Below are 16,411 nucleotides of genomic sequence, written 5' to 3' on the forward strand. Positions count from 1 at the left end.
TACTACCAATACTGGAAACGATCCAAACAGTTGTGCGTTTAATCATCTAATCATTTCAGCTGGACCTGTAGGCTGTTATGTTGTTGACTAGTTTCATTTATAATGATTGCTCCGGTGCTGAAGGAAATTCCGCCGGATGCATGTATTTTCCGTTTCCTTCCGCTTTCTTTGTGTTGGGATTTTAAATTTGATGGATTTCTGAGGACTATGGTTAACTGCTCCTCAGATCTCTGCAGGGTAAAGCCAGACAGCTAGCTAGACTATCTGTCCAATCTGAGTTTTCTCTCGCATGACTATTTTGCAGCGGCTCTGTGAGGAGTTTAGCACCACCCATGGCGATTGTGATTGGTTTAAAGAAATGCCATTAAACCAGAGCCCGTTTTCCTCCCATCCCGGAATGCTAGGTGGAGTAGCCAGACTCTCCTTAAGCTTTTTTGGTGGAGGGTCTGGCAAAGCGAGACTAAGTATTTAGTAACTAAACCTGTCAGATGAATGTAGTGGCGTAAAAAGTACAATATTTCTCTCTGAAATGTAACGGAGTAGAAGTAGAAAGTGGCATGAAAAGAAAAGACACAAGTAAAGTACAAGTACCTCAACATTTGTACTTAATCTGTCCGCAGACAGACAGAAATATAAACAGCTGGCAAAGTCCTCAAATCCTCCTTTTGTGGTAGCTTCTGCAGTAGGTGTCTTCGGGACTACATTTTGCCATGAAAACACACACACACACACACACACACACACACACATACATATAGACTCACAAGGTGAAAACCATACCAGAGTTGCTGTTGCAGCTGGTAAATATGCACACACATGCTGTGTGGGTTTCCTGCTCATTTACATAACAATACACTGTGGCATGCAAAGGCCAGTGGCACTAGGAACCAGAGGAAACCACAGCAGGGTGCAGGTAGATCCTCTGTGGGGTAAAGTGAAGAGAAATGATAGCAGGAGGGGAGGAGTGATGGAAGTCTGTGACCTGGGTGAGCAGAGAAATGAAACTGCAGCCGGGGAAACCTTTTGAGGACAGTCATAATCCAACTTAATATCATCGCAGATATGTCCCTACAGTTTTATTTATGTCAATATAAACATGTTTTCAAAAGATCTACATACCTACACATTACAAAACAAACACAAACAAATAAAAGATTGTCCTATACCGTAAAACCTTATTTTAAACACCTCTCTCTCTCAGCAGCGTGCAGGAGGCAGGACATGATGCAAATTACACAGCGGGGCTTACTTGAATTTGTCTGGCGATTTTGGCGTAGTGATTTACAGACAATTTCCTGCATCTAGTTATCCCTGGGTAACTCTGTAGCACATAGACAGAAAGATGAGGCAGAGTTGCAATGCAGATGTTTTCACACCTAAAGCAGTTTTGCTCTATATGTGTGCTGCACTCTAAAATGCTTCTGAAATCAGCTTTCAGATTTCAGATATCTTGGATAAGGGCTGGGGAATGTATATTGATATTATGTCGCAGAGCTTAAAGGACTCCGGCCTGGTAACAGATTTTCGACGGATGACATAAAAGTCCACATGGGATTTGTTTTTGATGCGCTGGGTTTAACCAATCATCGTAGTTCCACCTACCAATGAACCGAGTTCTAGCCAATCGGAGGCAAAGTAGGGCGGGTCTTTGCAAAGAAACGCTAGTGCGGTTTGGTATCCGTGGTAACCTGGCAACGCGGCAAAAAAATTGAGGCAAAGTTTATCAAACCTGAAGAAGATACAACTTTAGTCGAGAAAGGAGTTAAAAACAAATGGCGCTGGGCATTGATAGAGGAAAGGGTGGAGATGGGAAGCCGGATGCTTGCTATCGACATCGATGTATTTGGTCAAAAATATTGTGATATTTGATTTTATCTATATCGCCAAGCTCTACCCTGGGTTGTAGTAGAGAGGGAGGGTTACCTGTGTGTAACAAGTTCCCCTCTGTTTAGGCCTTTAGTAGTTATTATAAGCCTGAACATCAACCCAGCATACCAAGGCTGCCTCCTCTGCTGTCCCGTTGGCCTGTGTGTCCCGCTTCCAAAAGCATCTAGATGTGGGAACAGGCTTTATGGTCGTACATGCTTGATTGGGAATGTCACACATTCCTGCAGCCAGAGTAACAACATACCTGCTCTGTACTCCCTGTCCATTCCTCCCTGACAGTAAACAAATGGGGTCAAATGCGCAAAAACCTTTAAATAGATCCAAATATTAGGATAAAAGCAAGTAATGACTGATACTGTGATCAGCTGGTCATTTGTAGTGTTTAAGCTTACTGTATGCTCCATCCTGGTTTCTGAGATAAGTAAATATCTAGAGATACAGTAAATATTAGGGATGAGCGAGTACAGCATTATCTGTATCTGTATCTGTTAACCATATGAATTATCTGTATCTGTACTCGGACTGGGCGGGGCCTAAACTGGAAGTGGGCGGGATTTAACCCGGAAGTGGGTCGGGTTGTCTTGAAATGGGCAGAGCTTTATTTTTTTTTTATGAAATACAGCAAGAAAGTGTCAGACACTCAGTGCGTGAAGTAAAAAAAACTGGTTAGAGCCAGCTGACGGTTTAAAAAAAAAAAAAATTATCTCCGACAGGCAGAGACGCAACGCGAGTCGCATTCTACCAAGCACCACGTCTGAACAAACCCCACGTTTACCAGAACTCTACTGGTTAATAAGTAAGTACTACAAACCGAAGTAAAAAACAAACCTGAAGCTGAAGAAACCCTGAACGTTAACGGAAAAGACCCGCAAACCTGAGTGACTGAGGGAGAGACAGAGAGAGAGAGAGAGAGAGAGAGAGAGAGAGAGAGAGCTGTTCTCTTCTCAGTGTTCTGTGTGTGAGTGAGCAGAGCGGGACACAGCAACACAATAAATCTCTGTGTGTAGGGGAGGGGCGCTGTGACGACTAGCCTATCACAGAACGCAGACACAGTCAGCTACCCAATGAGGATTTTTATTCATTCCGAGCATAGATATTGACTCGTATTACTCGTATAATACTCGTACTCGGCAAAAGTGCTTTATACTACCGGACCGGTACCGGATACTCATTTCAGCCGAGTATCCGGCTCAACTCTAGTAAATATATCACTTTACGGATTAAAAGTACCGAACACTGCGGCCACCAAAGTGACCACAAAGTGAACAAACGCCTAACATTATAACCTTCATGAAGGGAAGATATTTTTGCTGGGCTGTTGTATTAGGCTGCATTTTAATTTTAGTTTTAGCAAGGTGGACCTAATAAACTGGCAGCTGAGTGTAAATCCACTGAGATTCTGAATGGCTATCTTGGAATTCCGGGAAAAAAACGAAAGTATTTACCAGAAAAAGTACAATTACTATAACCTGTAATATGAGGTACCATAGAGTCATGGGCAAGTGAAAGGCAAACATGTTTAACATGTGTAGGCATAAATGTTTAAGATAATATGTCAATCACGACACTATTTATAACCACTTGAAGGACACCTAACAGCAATGCAGCTTGTTTTATCAGGTAGCTTTCCATATAGTGGGTTCAATATGTGGGGTTTCTCTGTTTTTCCTTAGGTTTACCAGCAAACACCTACACCTACACAGGTATACCTTAGATTTTTTTTAATCCATTGCTTAATTTTGATTGATGCACCTTTTAGTAGAAGTGGTGGCAATGGCCACAATGTTTTGCCCTTCGCCAGTTTTAGACTCTTAGTACTGAGAATCCCCTGATGTCTAGCGTGCATACCTACTGTATTCAACTGGCAGCCAGAGTGGGGAGTATGAGACTTCAGCTCTGATGCACATCAGAAAGCAGCTGTCATTCTATTGCAGCACTGGAGGCAGAGAAGGAAGCCAGGGTTTCATGTGGCTATCACCAGGGTGGTCCTAGTCCTGGATCACATTTCACCTCCACTGACAGGTGGAAGCACTGACGCTGCCGCAGCTGTATTGCTACATCCCTGTCCTTTGTTGTCAACAGGCCTATGTCTTGTCTACAGTGGAAGAGACACTTTTTTTAGCTATTGCTGCCATCCACACCGGCTCTCGACATGCTCCATAATATTGTTAGCACTGTGACCTGAGGCGTGCTTTTACACTTCTCTTCTAGTCTATTTTTTATTTTACAAATGCATTTAAACATGCTTGTAAAACCCACATACCTGAACTGTTTTAATTGCAGAGCAACCAGAAAACAAAGAACATTGCTTCTCAAATTGCCATCTTTATGCAGGAGATTTAGTTATTTGTGGTATCCTCTGCCATGTTTCCACAATCAGGATGAAGTCAGAAAACATGCATGAATGCATGATTTAAAGGGATAGTTTGCCCTTTTTAATCCATCTTTGTGTGGGCAGTGTGTTAAGATGAGCAGTGTTTGGCTTCTTTGAGTATTCTACTAAAATACAACAAATCACTTGTTGACTTTAAAACAAATGAAAGGAAATCATTTCCAACATTCCTTTATTGAACAAATTGAACGTTGAATTGAATATAAAGGCACCACTAAAAAAGAATGACAGTTACAAGTGCAGTTTTCAACTGATATTTTCTTTCGACTAACAAAAAATGTGTCTTTCGTGATATGTCGTAGCCTTTCGCAGTGTTTTTATTGCGGAAGTTGATATCGCGATATTTTTTTTTTATTGTGCAGCCCTACTGCTACTGAAGCTTGTCTTCGTGACATAGTATGTATACTAACATTTGTTGATGTAGAATTATCTGTATATAAGCATATACAGTTGTGTTCAAAATAATAGCAGTCCAACATCACTAACCTCATAAATCAAATTGTTTGGTAGAAGTGATATTTCTACATGGCAAATAATTTACTAGTGTTAGAAAACCAACAGACCCAACAGTCATGACATGCATGCTGCTCATTCTGTGTAATTGAATCTGTAATTGAAAGGGGCATGTTCAAAATAATAGCAGTGTTGTGTTCAATTAGTGAGGTGATTGATTCTGTGAAGAAACAGGTGTCAGTTATGGCCCATATTTAAGGAAGGAAGGAAGCAAATGTTGTGCATGCTGGTTATAGTGCATTTCACACTGAAATGGGTCGTTCCAGACATTGTTCTGAGGAACAGCAGACTTTGATTAAAAAGTTGATTGGAGAGGGGAAAACATATAAAGAAGTGCAGAAAATTATAGGCTGCTCAGCCAAAATTATTTCAAATGCCTTGAAATGGCATCTAAAGCTTGAACGACGTGGGAAAAACCGGTCAACTACCATTCGAATGGATCGAAGAATAGCCAAAATGGCAAAGGCTCAACCAATGATCAGCTCCAGGAAAATCAAAGAAGACTTAAAGTTACCTGTGAGTACTGCTACGATCAGAAGAAGGCTATGTGAAGCAAAGCTATCAGCTAGAAGCCCCCGCAAAGTACCATTGCTGAAAAAAAGACATGTACTGAATAGGTTGAAATTTGCCAAAGGACACATTGACTGGCCAAAGGAGAAATGGGGCAACGTTCTGTGGACTGATGAGAGCAAAATTGTTCTTTTTGGGTCTAGGGGCCGCAGACAGTTTGTCCGACAACCCCCATGCACTGAATTCAAGCCACAGTACACTGTGAAGACAGTAAAGCATGGTGGTGCAAAAATCATGTTATGGGGATGTTTCTCATACTGTAGTGTTGGGCCTATTTATCATATACGAGGGATCATGGATCAGTTTCAATACATCAAAATACTTGAAGAGGTCATGTTGCCTTATGCTGAAGAGGAAATGCCTTTGAAATGGGTCTTTCAACAAGACAATGACCCAAAACACACGCGTAAGCGAGCAAAGTCTTGGTTCCAGATGAACAAGATTGATGTTATGGAGTGGCCAGCCCAATCCCCAGACCTCAATCCCATAAAAAACTTGTGGGGTGACATCAAAAATGCTGTTTCTGAGGCAAAACCCAGTAATGCAGAGGAATTGTGGAATGTAGTTCAATCGTCCTGGGCTGGAATACCTGTTCACAGGTGCCAGAAGTTGGTCGACTCCATGCAACACAGATGTGAAGCAGTTCTCAGAAATAATGGTTATGCAACTAAATATTAGTGCAGTGATTCAAAGTAAAGCGAACCCTTGAGACAGTAAATGTTTGAGTTTGTAAAGAAAAATGCAAATACTGCTATACACTTTCTGTAAAGGTATAACACAAACTTGATCAATTTTGGTCATGTTTTGATTTCGAATTGAATGTGCAGTGTTCCCAATACATTGATATTATGGAATTAAAAGCTATTCCAAGGATTTTGAGCATTATTCACTTTTTTTAAACACACTGCTATTATTCTGAACACAACTGTATACTGATCCTGTCATTAGGGACGTGAGAATCGCTTGTCATCTGATCCCGTCGGCTGTGTGCAGATGGGTTTTCCACAGACTCGTGTCCTTCTAGTGCTGCCAGCAGAGCAGAGGTGTTGGGTTTCCCGCTGGGATAGAGGAGCAAAATGGTCTCAGTCAGACAGGATTACCACCTGATCCGTCAGTGAGGCGCATACAGTCTAACAGGGTAACACCGCTATGCTAGAAAGCTAATAGCTCATATCAGTGCTGTTTGGTTTCTCCCCGCCCCTCACTCCAGCATACCTGAGCGAACTCGGAGGCAGGTATCCCAGTAACTGTTCATAAAGAGACATCAGGACTGCTGGGCAGACTGCTGGTAATTAGTGTAATGGCCCCAGGTATACTGATACAGGGGCTTCCTTCTCTGACTGGCTTTGTTTGCTCCGCTTGTTTTTCATCAGTGTTTTAATGGTGTTGACCCCCTCCCCCAGGCCTCAGCTCAGGCTATTGCTTTCACTGGGCTGCTTAAGCACCATCATATTTTCCACCCCTGTCCACTTGGCATGGTAATAAGAATTGATAAATATTTACGGTGTGAATATTATTGGTAATTATTACGCATTAACATTTATGATGACTGATATATCTTTCAGTTTTATGTTTTTTTTGTTTAATAATTTTAGAATTGTGTATATAGTAAATGCTGTAAAGAAAATTATGACACTGAAACAAAGTTAAGTGTTGTTATAATCATTTTAAATCTTTTAAAAATGACAAGAACTTCTGCAATACATTAGTTCCTTACAGGTAAATACTGGATGAATTTTTGCAACTGTGATCGATAAATCCTTTGGGCCAATATATTATAGATATACCGGTATCGTCATGTAAGTCGTCTGATCATTAACAATTTATGTCCGTACAGACAATGCTCACATATTTGAGGTTATTGAGAAACAGTGTCTGTATTAATTTTTAACTGTACACAAACATTTTTTGTTGCAGAAATTGGTTTGTTACTTTGAACCTAGTCTCGCATTGCCAGACCATCCTTCACAGCGCTGCGGAGGAAGGTCTGGCTAGTCCACACAGCATTCCAGGTTGTGAGAAAATCGTTTTTCTTTAAATCAATCACAATGGACTTGGACGGAGCTACAGTGCCTCTGCAAAATAGCCTCGGGAAGGAACTTGTTTTGTTGGAACGTGTGTACGTTCAAAGGTTGTTTTAGTCGTGCAACAGAAAACTCAGATTGGACAGATAGTCTAGCTAGCTGTCTGGATTCACCCTGCAGAGATAACCATAGTCCTCATAAATCCATACATGACACACTTAACACATAAAAAAGAGGAAGGTGATGGACATCCGCCGGAATTTCCGGCGGCACCTGAGCAATCCGTACGTAAAAGAATACGTTTAATAATCGGGATAATGTAGAGCGAGCTGGTCATTATTGCGAATTAGAACGCTGACAGGGTAATGCAGGTCTTGAACATTGACTGTAAATATTAATGGACAGAGCATGTGTGATGTCACCCATTGGTTTGTGAAGATCTGCTATCCGTCGAGTTTGCCATAACGGGCGCAGCCATCCTGGTTGCGGATGTGACGATTTTAGACGAGAGGGAAGAGTGAGGGAGGAGCCATAGACTGTTGGGCACTATCTGACTGTGACAATAGCTGAGAGTTGTCAACGCTGCTTACACTCTACGCTACACACTTTCACTGGCAATCTGGATGCAACTGCTGCTGAAAGCTAGCCTACTTAATTCAAGGTCAGTTTGGTACCTTAGGGAAGGTTTGTCCCATAGTTATATTACATACAAGACAGGCTGCAAACTGTCAGTCACATCATAGCCATGCCCTAAAACACCCCCTGCTTTATCATTTTATTCAAAAAATGAACATCATTCTGTATTGCGGAAGAATGAACACTAGCGATTGCGACCATAAACGCATTATGAAAATGTTTACCGAGGTAATAAATCAAGTGAGAAGTGGTCGCTTTCTCATAGACTTCCAGTGGTGGAGGAAGTACTGAATCTCAGTACTTAAGTAAAAGTACAAATAACCAGAGATATATTTACTTTAGTAAAATTAAAAGTACAACAATGAAAACCCTACTTAAGTAAAAGTAGAAAGTACCTGATTTTAAATGTACTTTAAGTATTAAAAGTAAAAGTACTTGCATAACGATTTATTCTCTTAATGTCTATATTCTAATAATTAAAAAAAAAAACTATGGGCTGTGGCATTAAGTTAGTTTTAGGTTAATTTAATTGTGCTTACCATCTGTGGCCCAGTTTACATTCTGACTTACAATCAACGTTTATTATCAGGGTGATCTGCGTGAAGCTCGACTTTGCATTATTTCCCACGGGACAGTGAATGCTGCACACATTTATTTAGCAAGAACACATGGGCTTGGACAACAAGTATGTGGCGGCACAGCTGAGGAGGACCAGGAGTGTTTTTAAGATAAATATTCGGGTTGTATAATAACCCTATGTGAACGGATGCTTCACATATGACCAAGCAGAGTATCGGGAGCAGCCATAGACTGTATATAGAAGGGAGCAGCAGCAGTAATAGGAGCAGTGGTAGTACCGGGAGCCTGGCCAATAAATGCTATTGAAGGGCGGGTCTTGGCGTGGCCATAGTGGGATTCGTAATATCGCGAGCGGCACAGGGAGCTGGACGGCCGCTGCTGAAGGCTTCCCTGCGGACTACAAACGTGTGACGGTCAAGAAGACGTTTTGGCAGGGGGGGAAACTGATCAGAAAATGTAACGAAAATGTAACGAGTAGAAAGTATAGATAATTGCTGCAAAATGTAACAAAGTAAAAGTCAGAAGTATACACTATTGATTGTACTTAAGTAAAGTACAGATACATGAAAAATGTACTTAAGTACAGTAACGAAGTATTTGTACTTCGTTACATTCCACCACTGTAGACTTCTACAGAAACCAACCTCCTTTTGCAACCGCACGTGTCGCCCCCTGCTGGAATTCAGATAGAATGCAGGTTTTAGGCACTTCCGCATTTGCAGCACTTCGCGGAACCGGATGCTTTGCCCATTAATATTAACAGTCTATGGTCTTGGATCATAATCCCAGAATCATCTTCCCTTACATAACACTAAAAACATCTTGTCATGACAAATGTTTCACATTATTACCTGACAGTGATCTGTTTTTCTTTTTCTGGTGTGGCAGCAATGCGCTTCCGTGCAGGTTCACATTAACCACGCTGTTTCATTCTCCCGCTCTTTGTCTCTCAGCGCAGCACTGAAGGGTTCTGGAAGTCGGTGGCCATGTACATTCCAAGAGACCCCAGCAGCATGCGCATCCTAAACCCCTACTTTATCCTGGAGGCCGCCTTCAAGTTGATTGGTTTACCTTACAACAATGGACAGATGGGCAGAGGGGTGAGATACCTGTTGTTTTTCCTAGCAACGCTTTCTGTCCAGGTAGAAAAGTGTTAGGAACAGCGAGCTGTTTCACACACAGCGGTGAGTTAATGGTCAGGACTGCAGCTCTGGTAGCTGACTCCCCTGTCTGTCTGTTTGCATTATGAAGGCCTCTGTGAACACACAGCAGATGCTGCTGGGAGCCGAGCACCTCCACAGAGCCTAAACCAGTCTGAAAACAAAGTGTCACGATTAGGCTGTTAAAAATAGAACCATTCTTCATATTTCACATCTGGAAGATATCCACACAATAACCATAAGGCTTGTCTCCTGTACATTCACATGTCCACTACTGTCACGGTATAACCACAACCCTGAGGAAACGTACTACTATCGGGGCTAATCTAGGGTTTACAGAGCTTGGTTTTGCTTGTGCATTTGAAAACTGCAGAAGCTGTAATGCTCTTTGCTCTTTATTTTTTATTTATATCTTTATTTTTAATTTAATACATACTGTGTACATATACTTATATTGTTTATACTTATAGTTATATTGTTTAATATTCCATCAAATTCCAACAACACCAAAACAAATTCCTTGTATGTGTTAAAAAACGTACTTGGCAATAAAATCCTTTCTGATTCTGATTCTGAAGCTAACGCTAGTCCGCCAGACTGAAGGTAAGAATTAGAGGCCTACCTTTGTCGTAGCCGCGGCGCCGTTCGGCTCTTCTCTTCGGACCAGCTCGGTCCTCGGTGCAGTGTCAGTCAGCCACGACACTGTTGATAATTCATCTGTAGAAATTCAAGATGCGGACGCAATATTAAAACTTTAGCGCATAACTTTTTTTGTAAAAATGAGCGTCCATTACATTTAAACCATTGCCAAATGAGTTGATATAAAGCTATTTAAGACTATCAGCTCCACAAAACTCCCTCTGTATTTCTCAGTATGGCTGTGTTTAAAAAATGGAGTAGTCCAACAACTTTCGCGTGCAGAAGCTCGAGTGAAGATAATTACATCTTCTGAAGACATTACTTAGAATTCCTCATGGGGGAGACAGAAACTACGCACTATAGCTCTATCACAACTTGATGGGGTAATGTCGCGACAAATCAGAACACACATCCTATCATCGCAGACTCCAGTCTACCAGTCAGTCTGCGTCCCTGCACCAGTCATCCGCTTTGTAAGCTCTGAACGCAGTGAGACTACATACTGTTCATGATCCGGGATACTAGTCTCGGTTGTCTGTTTTTCAGAATATCCCGACCCTGGGGACAGTTGCCATAACGATGGCCCTTCATAACTGTGATGAAGTAGCTGTAGCTGGATTTGGTTACAATATGAACACCCCCGATGCCCCTCTGCACTACTATGATCAGCACATCAGGATGTCGGCCATCAAAGAGGTAACTAAAGACCTGATTTGGTATGATTATAAAACTGAGCTTTTCTGTAGCTCAAGACTTAAGTCTAACAGTTTTTAAGCCACTCTGACATGTATCCGCCTTTTTTCTTTGATCCATTCTTCCTGTTAAATAAATGTAAGGGCTATAAACACCAGCAGGGCACGACATGGGTCAGAACGTATGTTATCGTTTTCTATGTAAGCCCACACACTGGCACTGTCTTCATCGCAGGTTTACATCGATCGGTGCATCATCACACCCACACACATTCCCTCCATGGATTAGCACATTCAGGCTTGAGTATTTTAATCACGTCTGCAGCTCACCTGGTATGTGCTACAAGTGCCACCAGTGTGTTCCCCTCAAAGTCAGAGCAAAACAGCAGTTGGATCGTCTCAATCTTCCGTGATGTGGCGTATTTCTGAGTGAAACAGAATATGTGAGCGGGGGATAAGTCATGAGAGGGATTTAAATCAAATCTTTTCAATTTGATTGGATTGCTCAAGTGTGGTTTTGGGATTACAGAGCTACAAAGCTGAAGAGGACTGTTAGATTTCAACCACACCTCGCCCACCTGGGAGGACCTCAACTTCATTCTTTTGATTCTTTTTTCTTCATTTATTTTACAACTGACCTCCACACACACCCATCTGACCCATGATATCGCTCTGCTAGCTGCTGCGACCCACAATCTCAGTCAGGAGTGGTTTTATATGATGGGCGGGGTTAGCGGCGCGGTCAGGGACACAGGATAAGGATACTAGGAAATGTATTTTTGATTTAACCATCACTTTAATGTCAAACTGAATTAACCTTTTTGCTAAGAAATCAATATTTATCTCCTTGTTCTGAAAACTCCGCAGTGATGGCACCCCTTATATTATGTTCTCTGAACAAATGAAATATGCACAACAGCTGCAGCAAAGTGAGGACAATTCAGTTATTAGTTTAACTTAAAGAAATTGGTGTATCTGCTGAAACCTTGTAGCCATTTGACAGAAACCTTAATTGCCTTTTTTTGCTAGATTTATGGTGCAGTAGTAGCCTAAATTTGTGAAGGACTCAGTCAGACTTCTAAGTTGATGATTCATCCCCTCCATCCACAGGTGTGTGACCCACTATTTCCTCCACATTTTTCTCCTAATGGACGGTACTCCCACACATTGTTCACAACCCCCAAATTTGTTAGCATTCTGACCAACATGTAGACCACCATCCTATTTGTTAGTTTTCCAGGTTTACGCAACACTGGAACAGTTTACTGTGACCTTTTCTCTCATTTAAAATGCCTCTCAGGAGGGATTTACCCAGCATGCTGCGTGGTGGCCTGGGATGTGTATGAAATCTCAAGTGTAGGAACGTTGCTGGGTACTGGTTTTTCAGTCACGGCGCACTACATACAGTGTTCACACTTCATAGTCTCCAGCCTGCTCATAAATCACTCTTAGCCCAGGTTACTGAGACAGACATGCAATCCCCTTCGTCCTTTTTTCACAAGACTTGTGTTTCAGTTCAAAGAGGCACAGAGCTGCTTGGCCCCGACTCACGGCATGTATAATTGAGACAGGAGAGAAATTAGCTCATTTCTACAGTCCTCCACTAGCCTACACTGACTTCTTATTTTTTATTTATTTTTTTTTTTTTTGTAGGCGGCATTTTTTAACAAGAGACCACCACCATTATGTTTGCACGGCGTGACTTTTTTTTTAATCTGAGATGTTGTATATTACAAAGTACGAATTAGAAATTAATTCTTTATTGTTTTTTAAATGCGAATCAATATTAGAGTGAGATTTTCCAATTGCAAGAGCCACAATTTTAATTATAACTGATTCTTACGTTGCCAAAAAAGACAACAAAACGTTTTTTTTGGCTTTATTAGTCGATACATTTTTGCACTCAGCATAACTCTTGATATTGACCGTGATGTTATTTAGGGCTGAAACTATTACATGTATTATTATTTCATTATTTTCTCAATTGATGGGTTAATCATTCACTCTCTAAAATGTCAGAAAATAGTACAAAAACAAAGGGATTGGACAGAGTCCGAGGTCACGTTCTCATTAGTCTGACCATCAGTCGAGAACCCAATGCTGTTCAATTGGACATAAGTGAAGTTTAAAATTATAGAAATGTTTACTGATGACTAAACCCTTAATGACCCAGACCCATGTGACTCACGACAGTGGCTGCTCGGAGACAAAATCACGTAGACAAACCAATAGAACATGTCAAACAGCCAGCACATGACAGTAAATTACTTTTCAATAAGATAATAAATAAATGGCGTTTAAAAACGTTAGCAAGGCTGAAATGCAGATCAAACTAGCATTAGCAAGCTTCTCCACTGGCTGTGATTACCTTCTTACAGTATGAGTAATGTTAAGGTTACTGAAAAGTAGCCTACAGATGCCTTCGGCTGTCTCTGGCTGTCACAAGACCCTCACGTTGCATACGGAGATGTGATCACAATGCGAGGAGAAAGGAGACTGTACGTGTTCTCTTACAGTATTAATACCGGGCGTATATCTAAAGGCCTGTGATCAGATGTCATCATCCAGATAACGTATCCAGATAGATCACATGTTAATACCAGGTGGAGATGGGTTTTTTTTTGGTTTTTTTTATACCACGCTGACTCTCCAGAGACATTGGCTATGCAGTTTAAAAATCCTCTGGACCAAAGTGTTGGGCAGAAAAGACTAACCAACATCACCATCCTAAGCCTCGCATCATTCCAAGGGAAGAAGTGTCGACAATACTCAGAAAAATGTGTATCAATGCCCATGGTATTACGCCACCATTATTCCCTCGAAGCACAGGCAGACACAAGTATTTTTACAGTGTGGTATTAGTACTTTTACTTGAGTAAAGGATCAGAATACTTCTTCACCCGCTGAAAATCGCTAACATCAAATTATAACGATTGTAAAACCTTTCACTGGAGCATTAAATTGTTAAATTGTCCGTGCTTGCTGCTAGCTTGCTATGTTGTGAGTCTCTCCAACACAGTCTCACGGCAGTTCGTAAAATGGTCACGTTAATTTTAATCTACTGATTCGTGTACACGGACACGTTTTTCTCGTTTATTTCGTGCTGGTCAGCACGTAATGGGAAGCATCTATACGGAGGTTGGGTTTAGGAAAAGAACAACGGGGAAAGGACACGTCAAATGCCGGGACACGATCCCCGGTGTCCGGGGTGAAAGTCCTGTGTTGTTTGACCCATCCAACCTCCCTGCACTGATTTTCGACATTTCATACTACTCGCTACCGCAGTCGTGCTGTGATCACGAAAGATGCTTCCCAATGAAATACATTAGTTTAAAATACGTGCTGACCACCACGAAATAAACGAGAGAAACGTGTCCGTGTACACGAATGAATAGATTAAATAACGTGACCATTTCACGAACTGCCGTGAGACTGGGTTGGTCTCTCTCACGACGAGCATTGTGCGGAGACTTCAAAATAAATGTTTTTCTGTAATTAATGAATTCCCGTAAATACCAAATGCAACTTAAATCAATTCTCAATCATAACATTGATTGTAGGGATAGACTATCTGTTCTATATGTTATCGGGCCGTTTGTTTGGCAGTTTGCAGATTATCTGTATTGGCGTTTTATTTGCCTGATAACAGATAAAGTTAATGAATTAAAAAGTGGTCTACTTTGCCTCGTCTACAGCTCTGTGTCTCTCCCTCTGCTTCGGTTTCACTCACCACTGAGTCTGACTTAATGTCCCGCCCACAACACCATCTGACTCTCTGTTACTGGGTATTATGTTGAAAGTTTCTCATTTATTATATAATCGCTTAAAGCATTTAAACAAAGTTTTGTGTTGGAGTTTGTAACATTCCAAAATCTTAATTTTTACTTAAAGATTTTCATTTTCACTGAAAATGCATGTCGGTTCCAAATATCGGTTATCGGTTTCATTAACTACTAATAATTGGTATTGATATTGGCCTTGAATAAACCGTATTGTTTATGGTTGTAAACACATTGTGCAAATTATATTATAATGTAATGGCCACAAATACAGCTACTAATATGCTTTGTTTGTTGAAAGTGGAAAAACAAATGAATTAAATGTTCTAAAATCTAAAAGGTGAAAAATGTAGAACCCCCAACTGTTGAATGTATTGTACTGTCTACAGTAAATCTCTAGCAGCTATCTTCAGTCCTGTGTGCCTCTGTCCCCTCTGCAGTCCTGGACTCACAACATATCGAAAGAGAAGGAGTTCCTGCTGAAGCTGGTCAAGGCTGGAGTCATCCAGGACTGGACCAATGGCATCTGTGGTGCAGGATGCTGATGGTCTGCACTCAGGATGCAGCACTGCGTTCACCTTCCCCTGCTCCAGCGAACGAAGAGGGGGGCCGAAAGGCTGGGTGGGCCACGGTCCCAGCAGAGAGCACACTGCTCTCTGAGACACTGTGTGTATATGAGGCTTATTGAGCGGAACACTCTGCCCCAGTGTCACATATTAAAGTATTGCAAGCCTCTGTATTTAGCTTTTCCAGGGTGCAGGTTAGTGTATATTTACATGGTTTAGTGCCACGGTTCAGGGGTACGTCCGCAGTGTTTTAGCAATCAAAGCAGCACCTAGACCTGGCTGCCCTCCTGCTGTAACTGTTGCAGGCTGCGGAGAGGAGGAGAGGATAAAGATGTTGGGTTTAAACTTTGATCCTGTGCCAAGAATACCTCTAGAAGTGTCCTTCTGCTCGCACATCTGAATGTAATCCGCAATACACGTATAGCCTCTTATTTATATCTTCCGGTTTCTGTGGTAAACAGGGTGCACACTACATTACACATGACTCAGCCGTCCTGGACCAGTCTCTGACATCTGTGGGTAAACCCATTCTGTTAAAGCGACATGGCAATTATCGGAGCTTTAGTTGAGTCGGTATAAAACAGGAACAAGTGCTGCCTCAGCATGGACATCACACTCAAAGGCAAAGTCCGGCGTACTGACCAGACCAGGGCTTCTAAGACGTTTTACTCAAAAGTCAGTATCTGGTCTGCAACGAGTGACGATAACAAAAAAACAAAACAACATACAGTACATTCAAGTTGCGAACTCGCTGCGGCCACTTTCGGCTCGCCATTATATTGCAGCGAACGTTGTCTGCGTGGAGTTTTGAAAAGTGTAACCACACTTTGCCCCAATTCACTGTGACTTGAACAAGCTGTTAGAGGCGACGTAGTCTCGCTCCGTCTCCACCGCATCTTTGCGGCGCTCCGTTCACGACTTCACATACTAACAGCGGCAGTAAAACGGTGTTTCACACTATGATGCAATTAGAT

General features: G+C 41.7%; 1 protein-coding gene across 3 annotated transcripts in view; it reads left to right on the plus strand.

Annotated features, from left to right (window-relative positions):
* The window catches only part of st3gal3a (ST3 beta-galactoside alpha-2,3-sialyltransferase 3a), a 39,344-nt gene extending 23,210 nt beyond the window's left edge, over positions 1-16,134 (plus strand). For 2 of the 3 annotated variants that reach the window (XM_031311762.2, XM_031311764.2), the window contains exons 9-11: positions 9,555-9,701; positions 10,947-11,096; positions 15,312-16,134. In XM_031311762.2, coding sequence (XP_031167622.1) covers positions 9,555-9,701; positions 10,947-11,096; positions 15,312-15,416 — 402 coding nt within the window. In that variant the 3' untranslated portion in view covers positions 15,417-16,134. The remainder of the gene's footprint in view (positions 1-9,554; positions 9,702-10,946; positions 11,097-15,311) is intronic. The other variant, XR_004898706.1, reaches the window with a different exon arrangement.
* Positions 16,135-16,411: the final 277 nt, after the last annotated feature.

The sequence above is a fragment of the Sander lucioperca genome, chromosome 11, assembly GCF_008315115.2.
Source record: "Sander lucioperca isolate FBNREF2018 chromosome 11, SLUC_FBN_1.2, whole genome shotgun sequence".
NCBI classification, from domain to species: Eukaryota; Metazoa; Chordata; class Actinopteri; order Perciformes; family Percidae; genus Sander; species Sander lucioperca.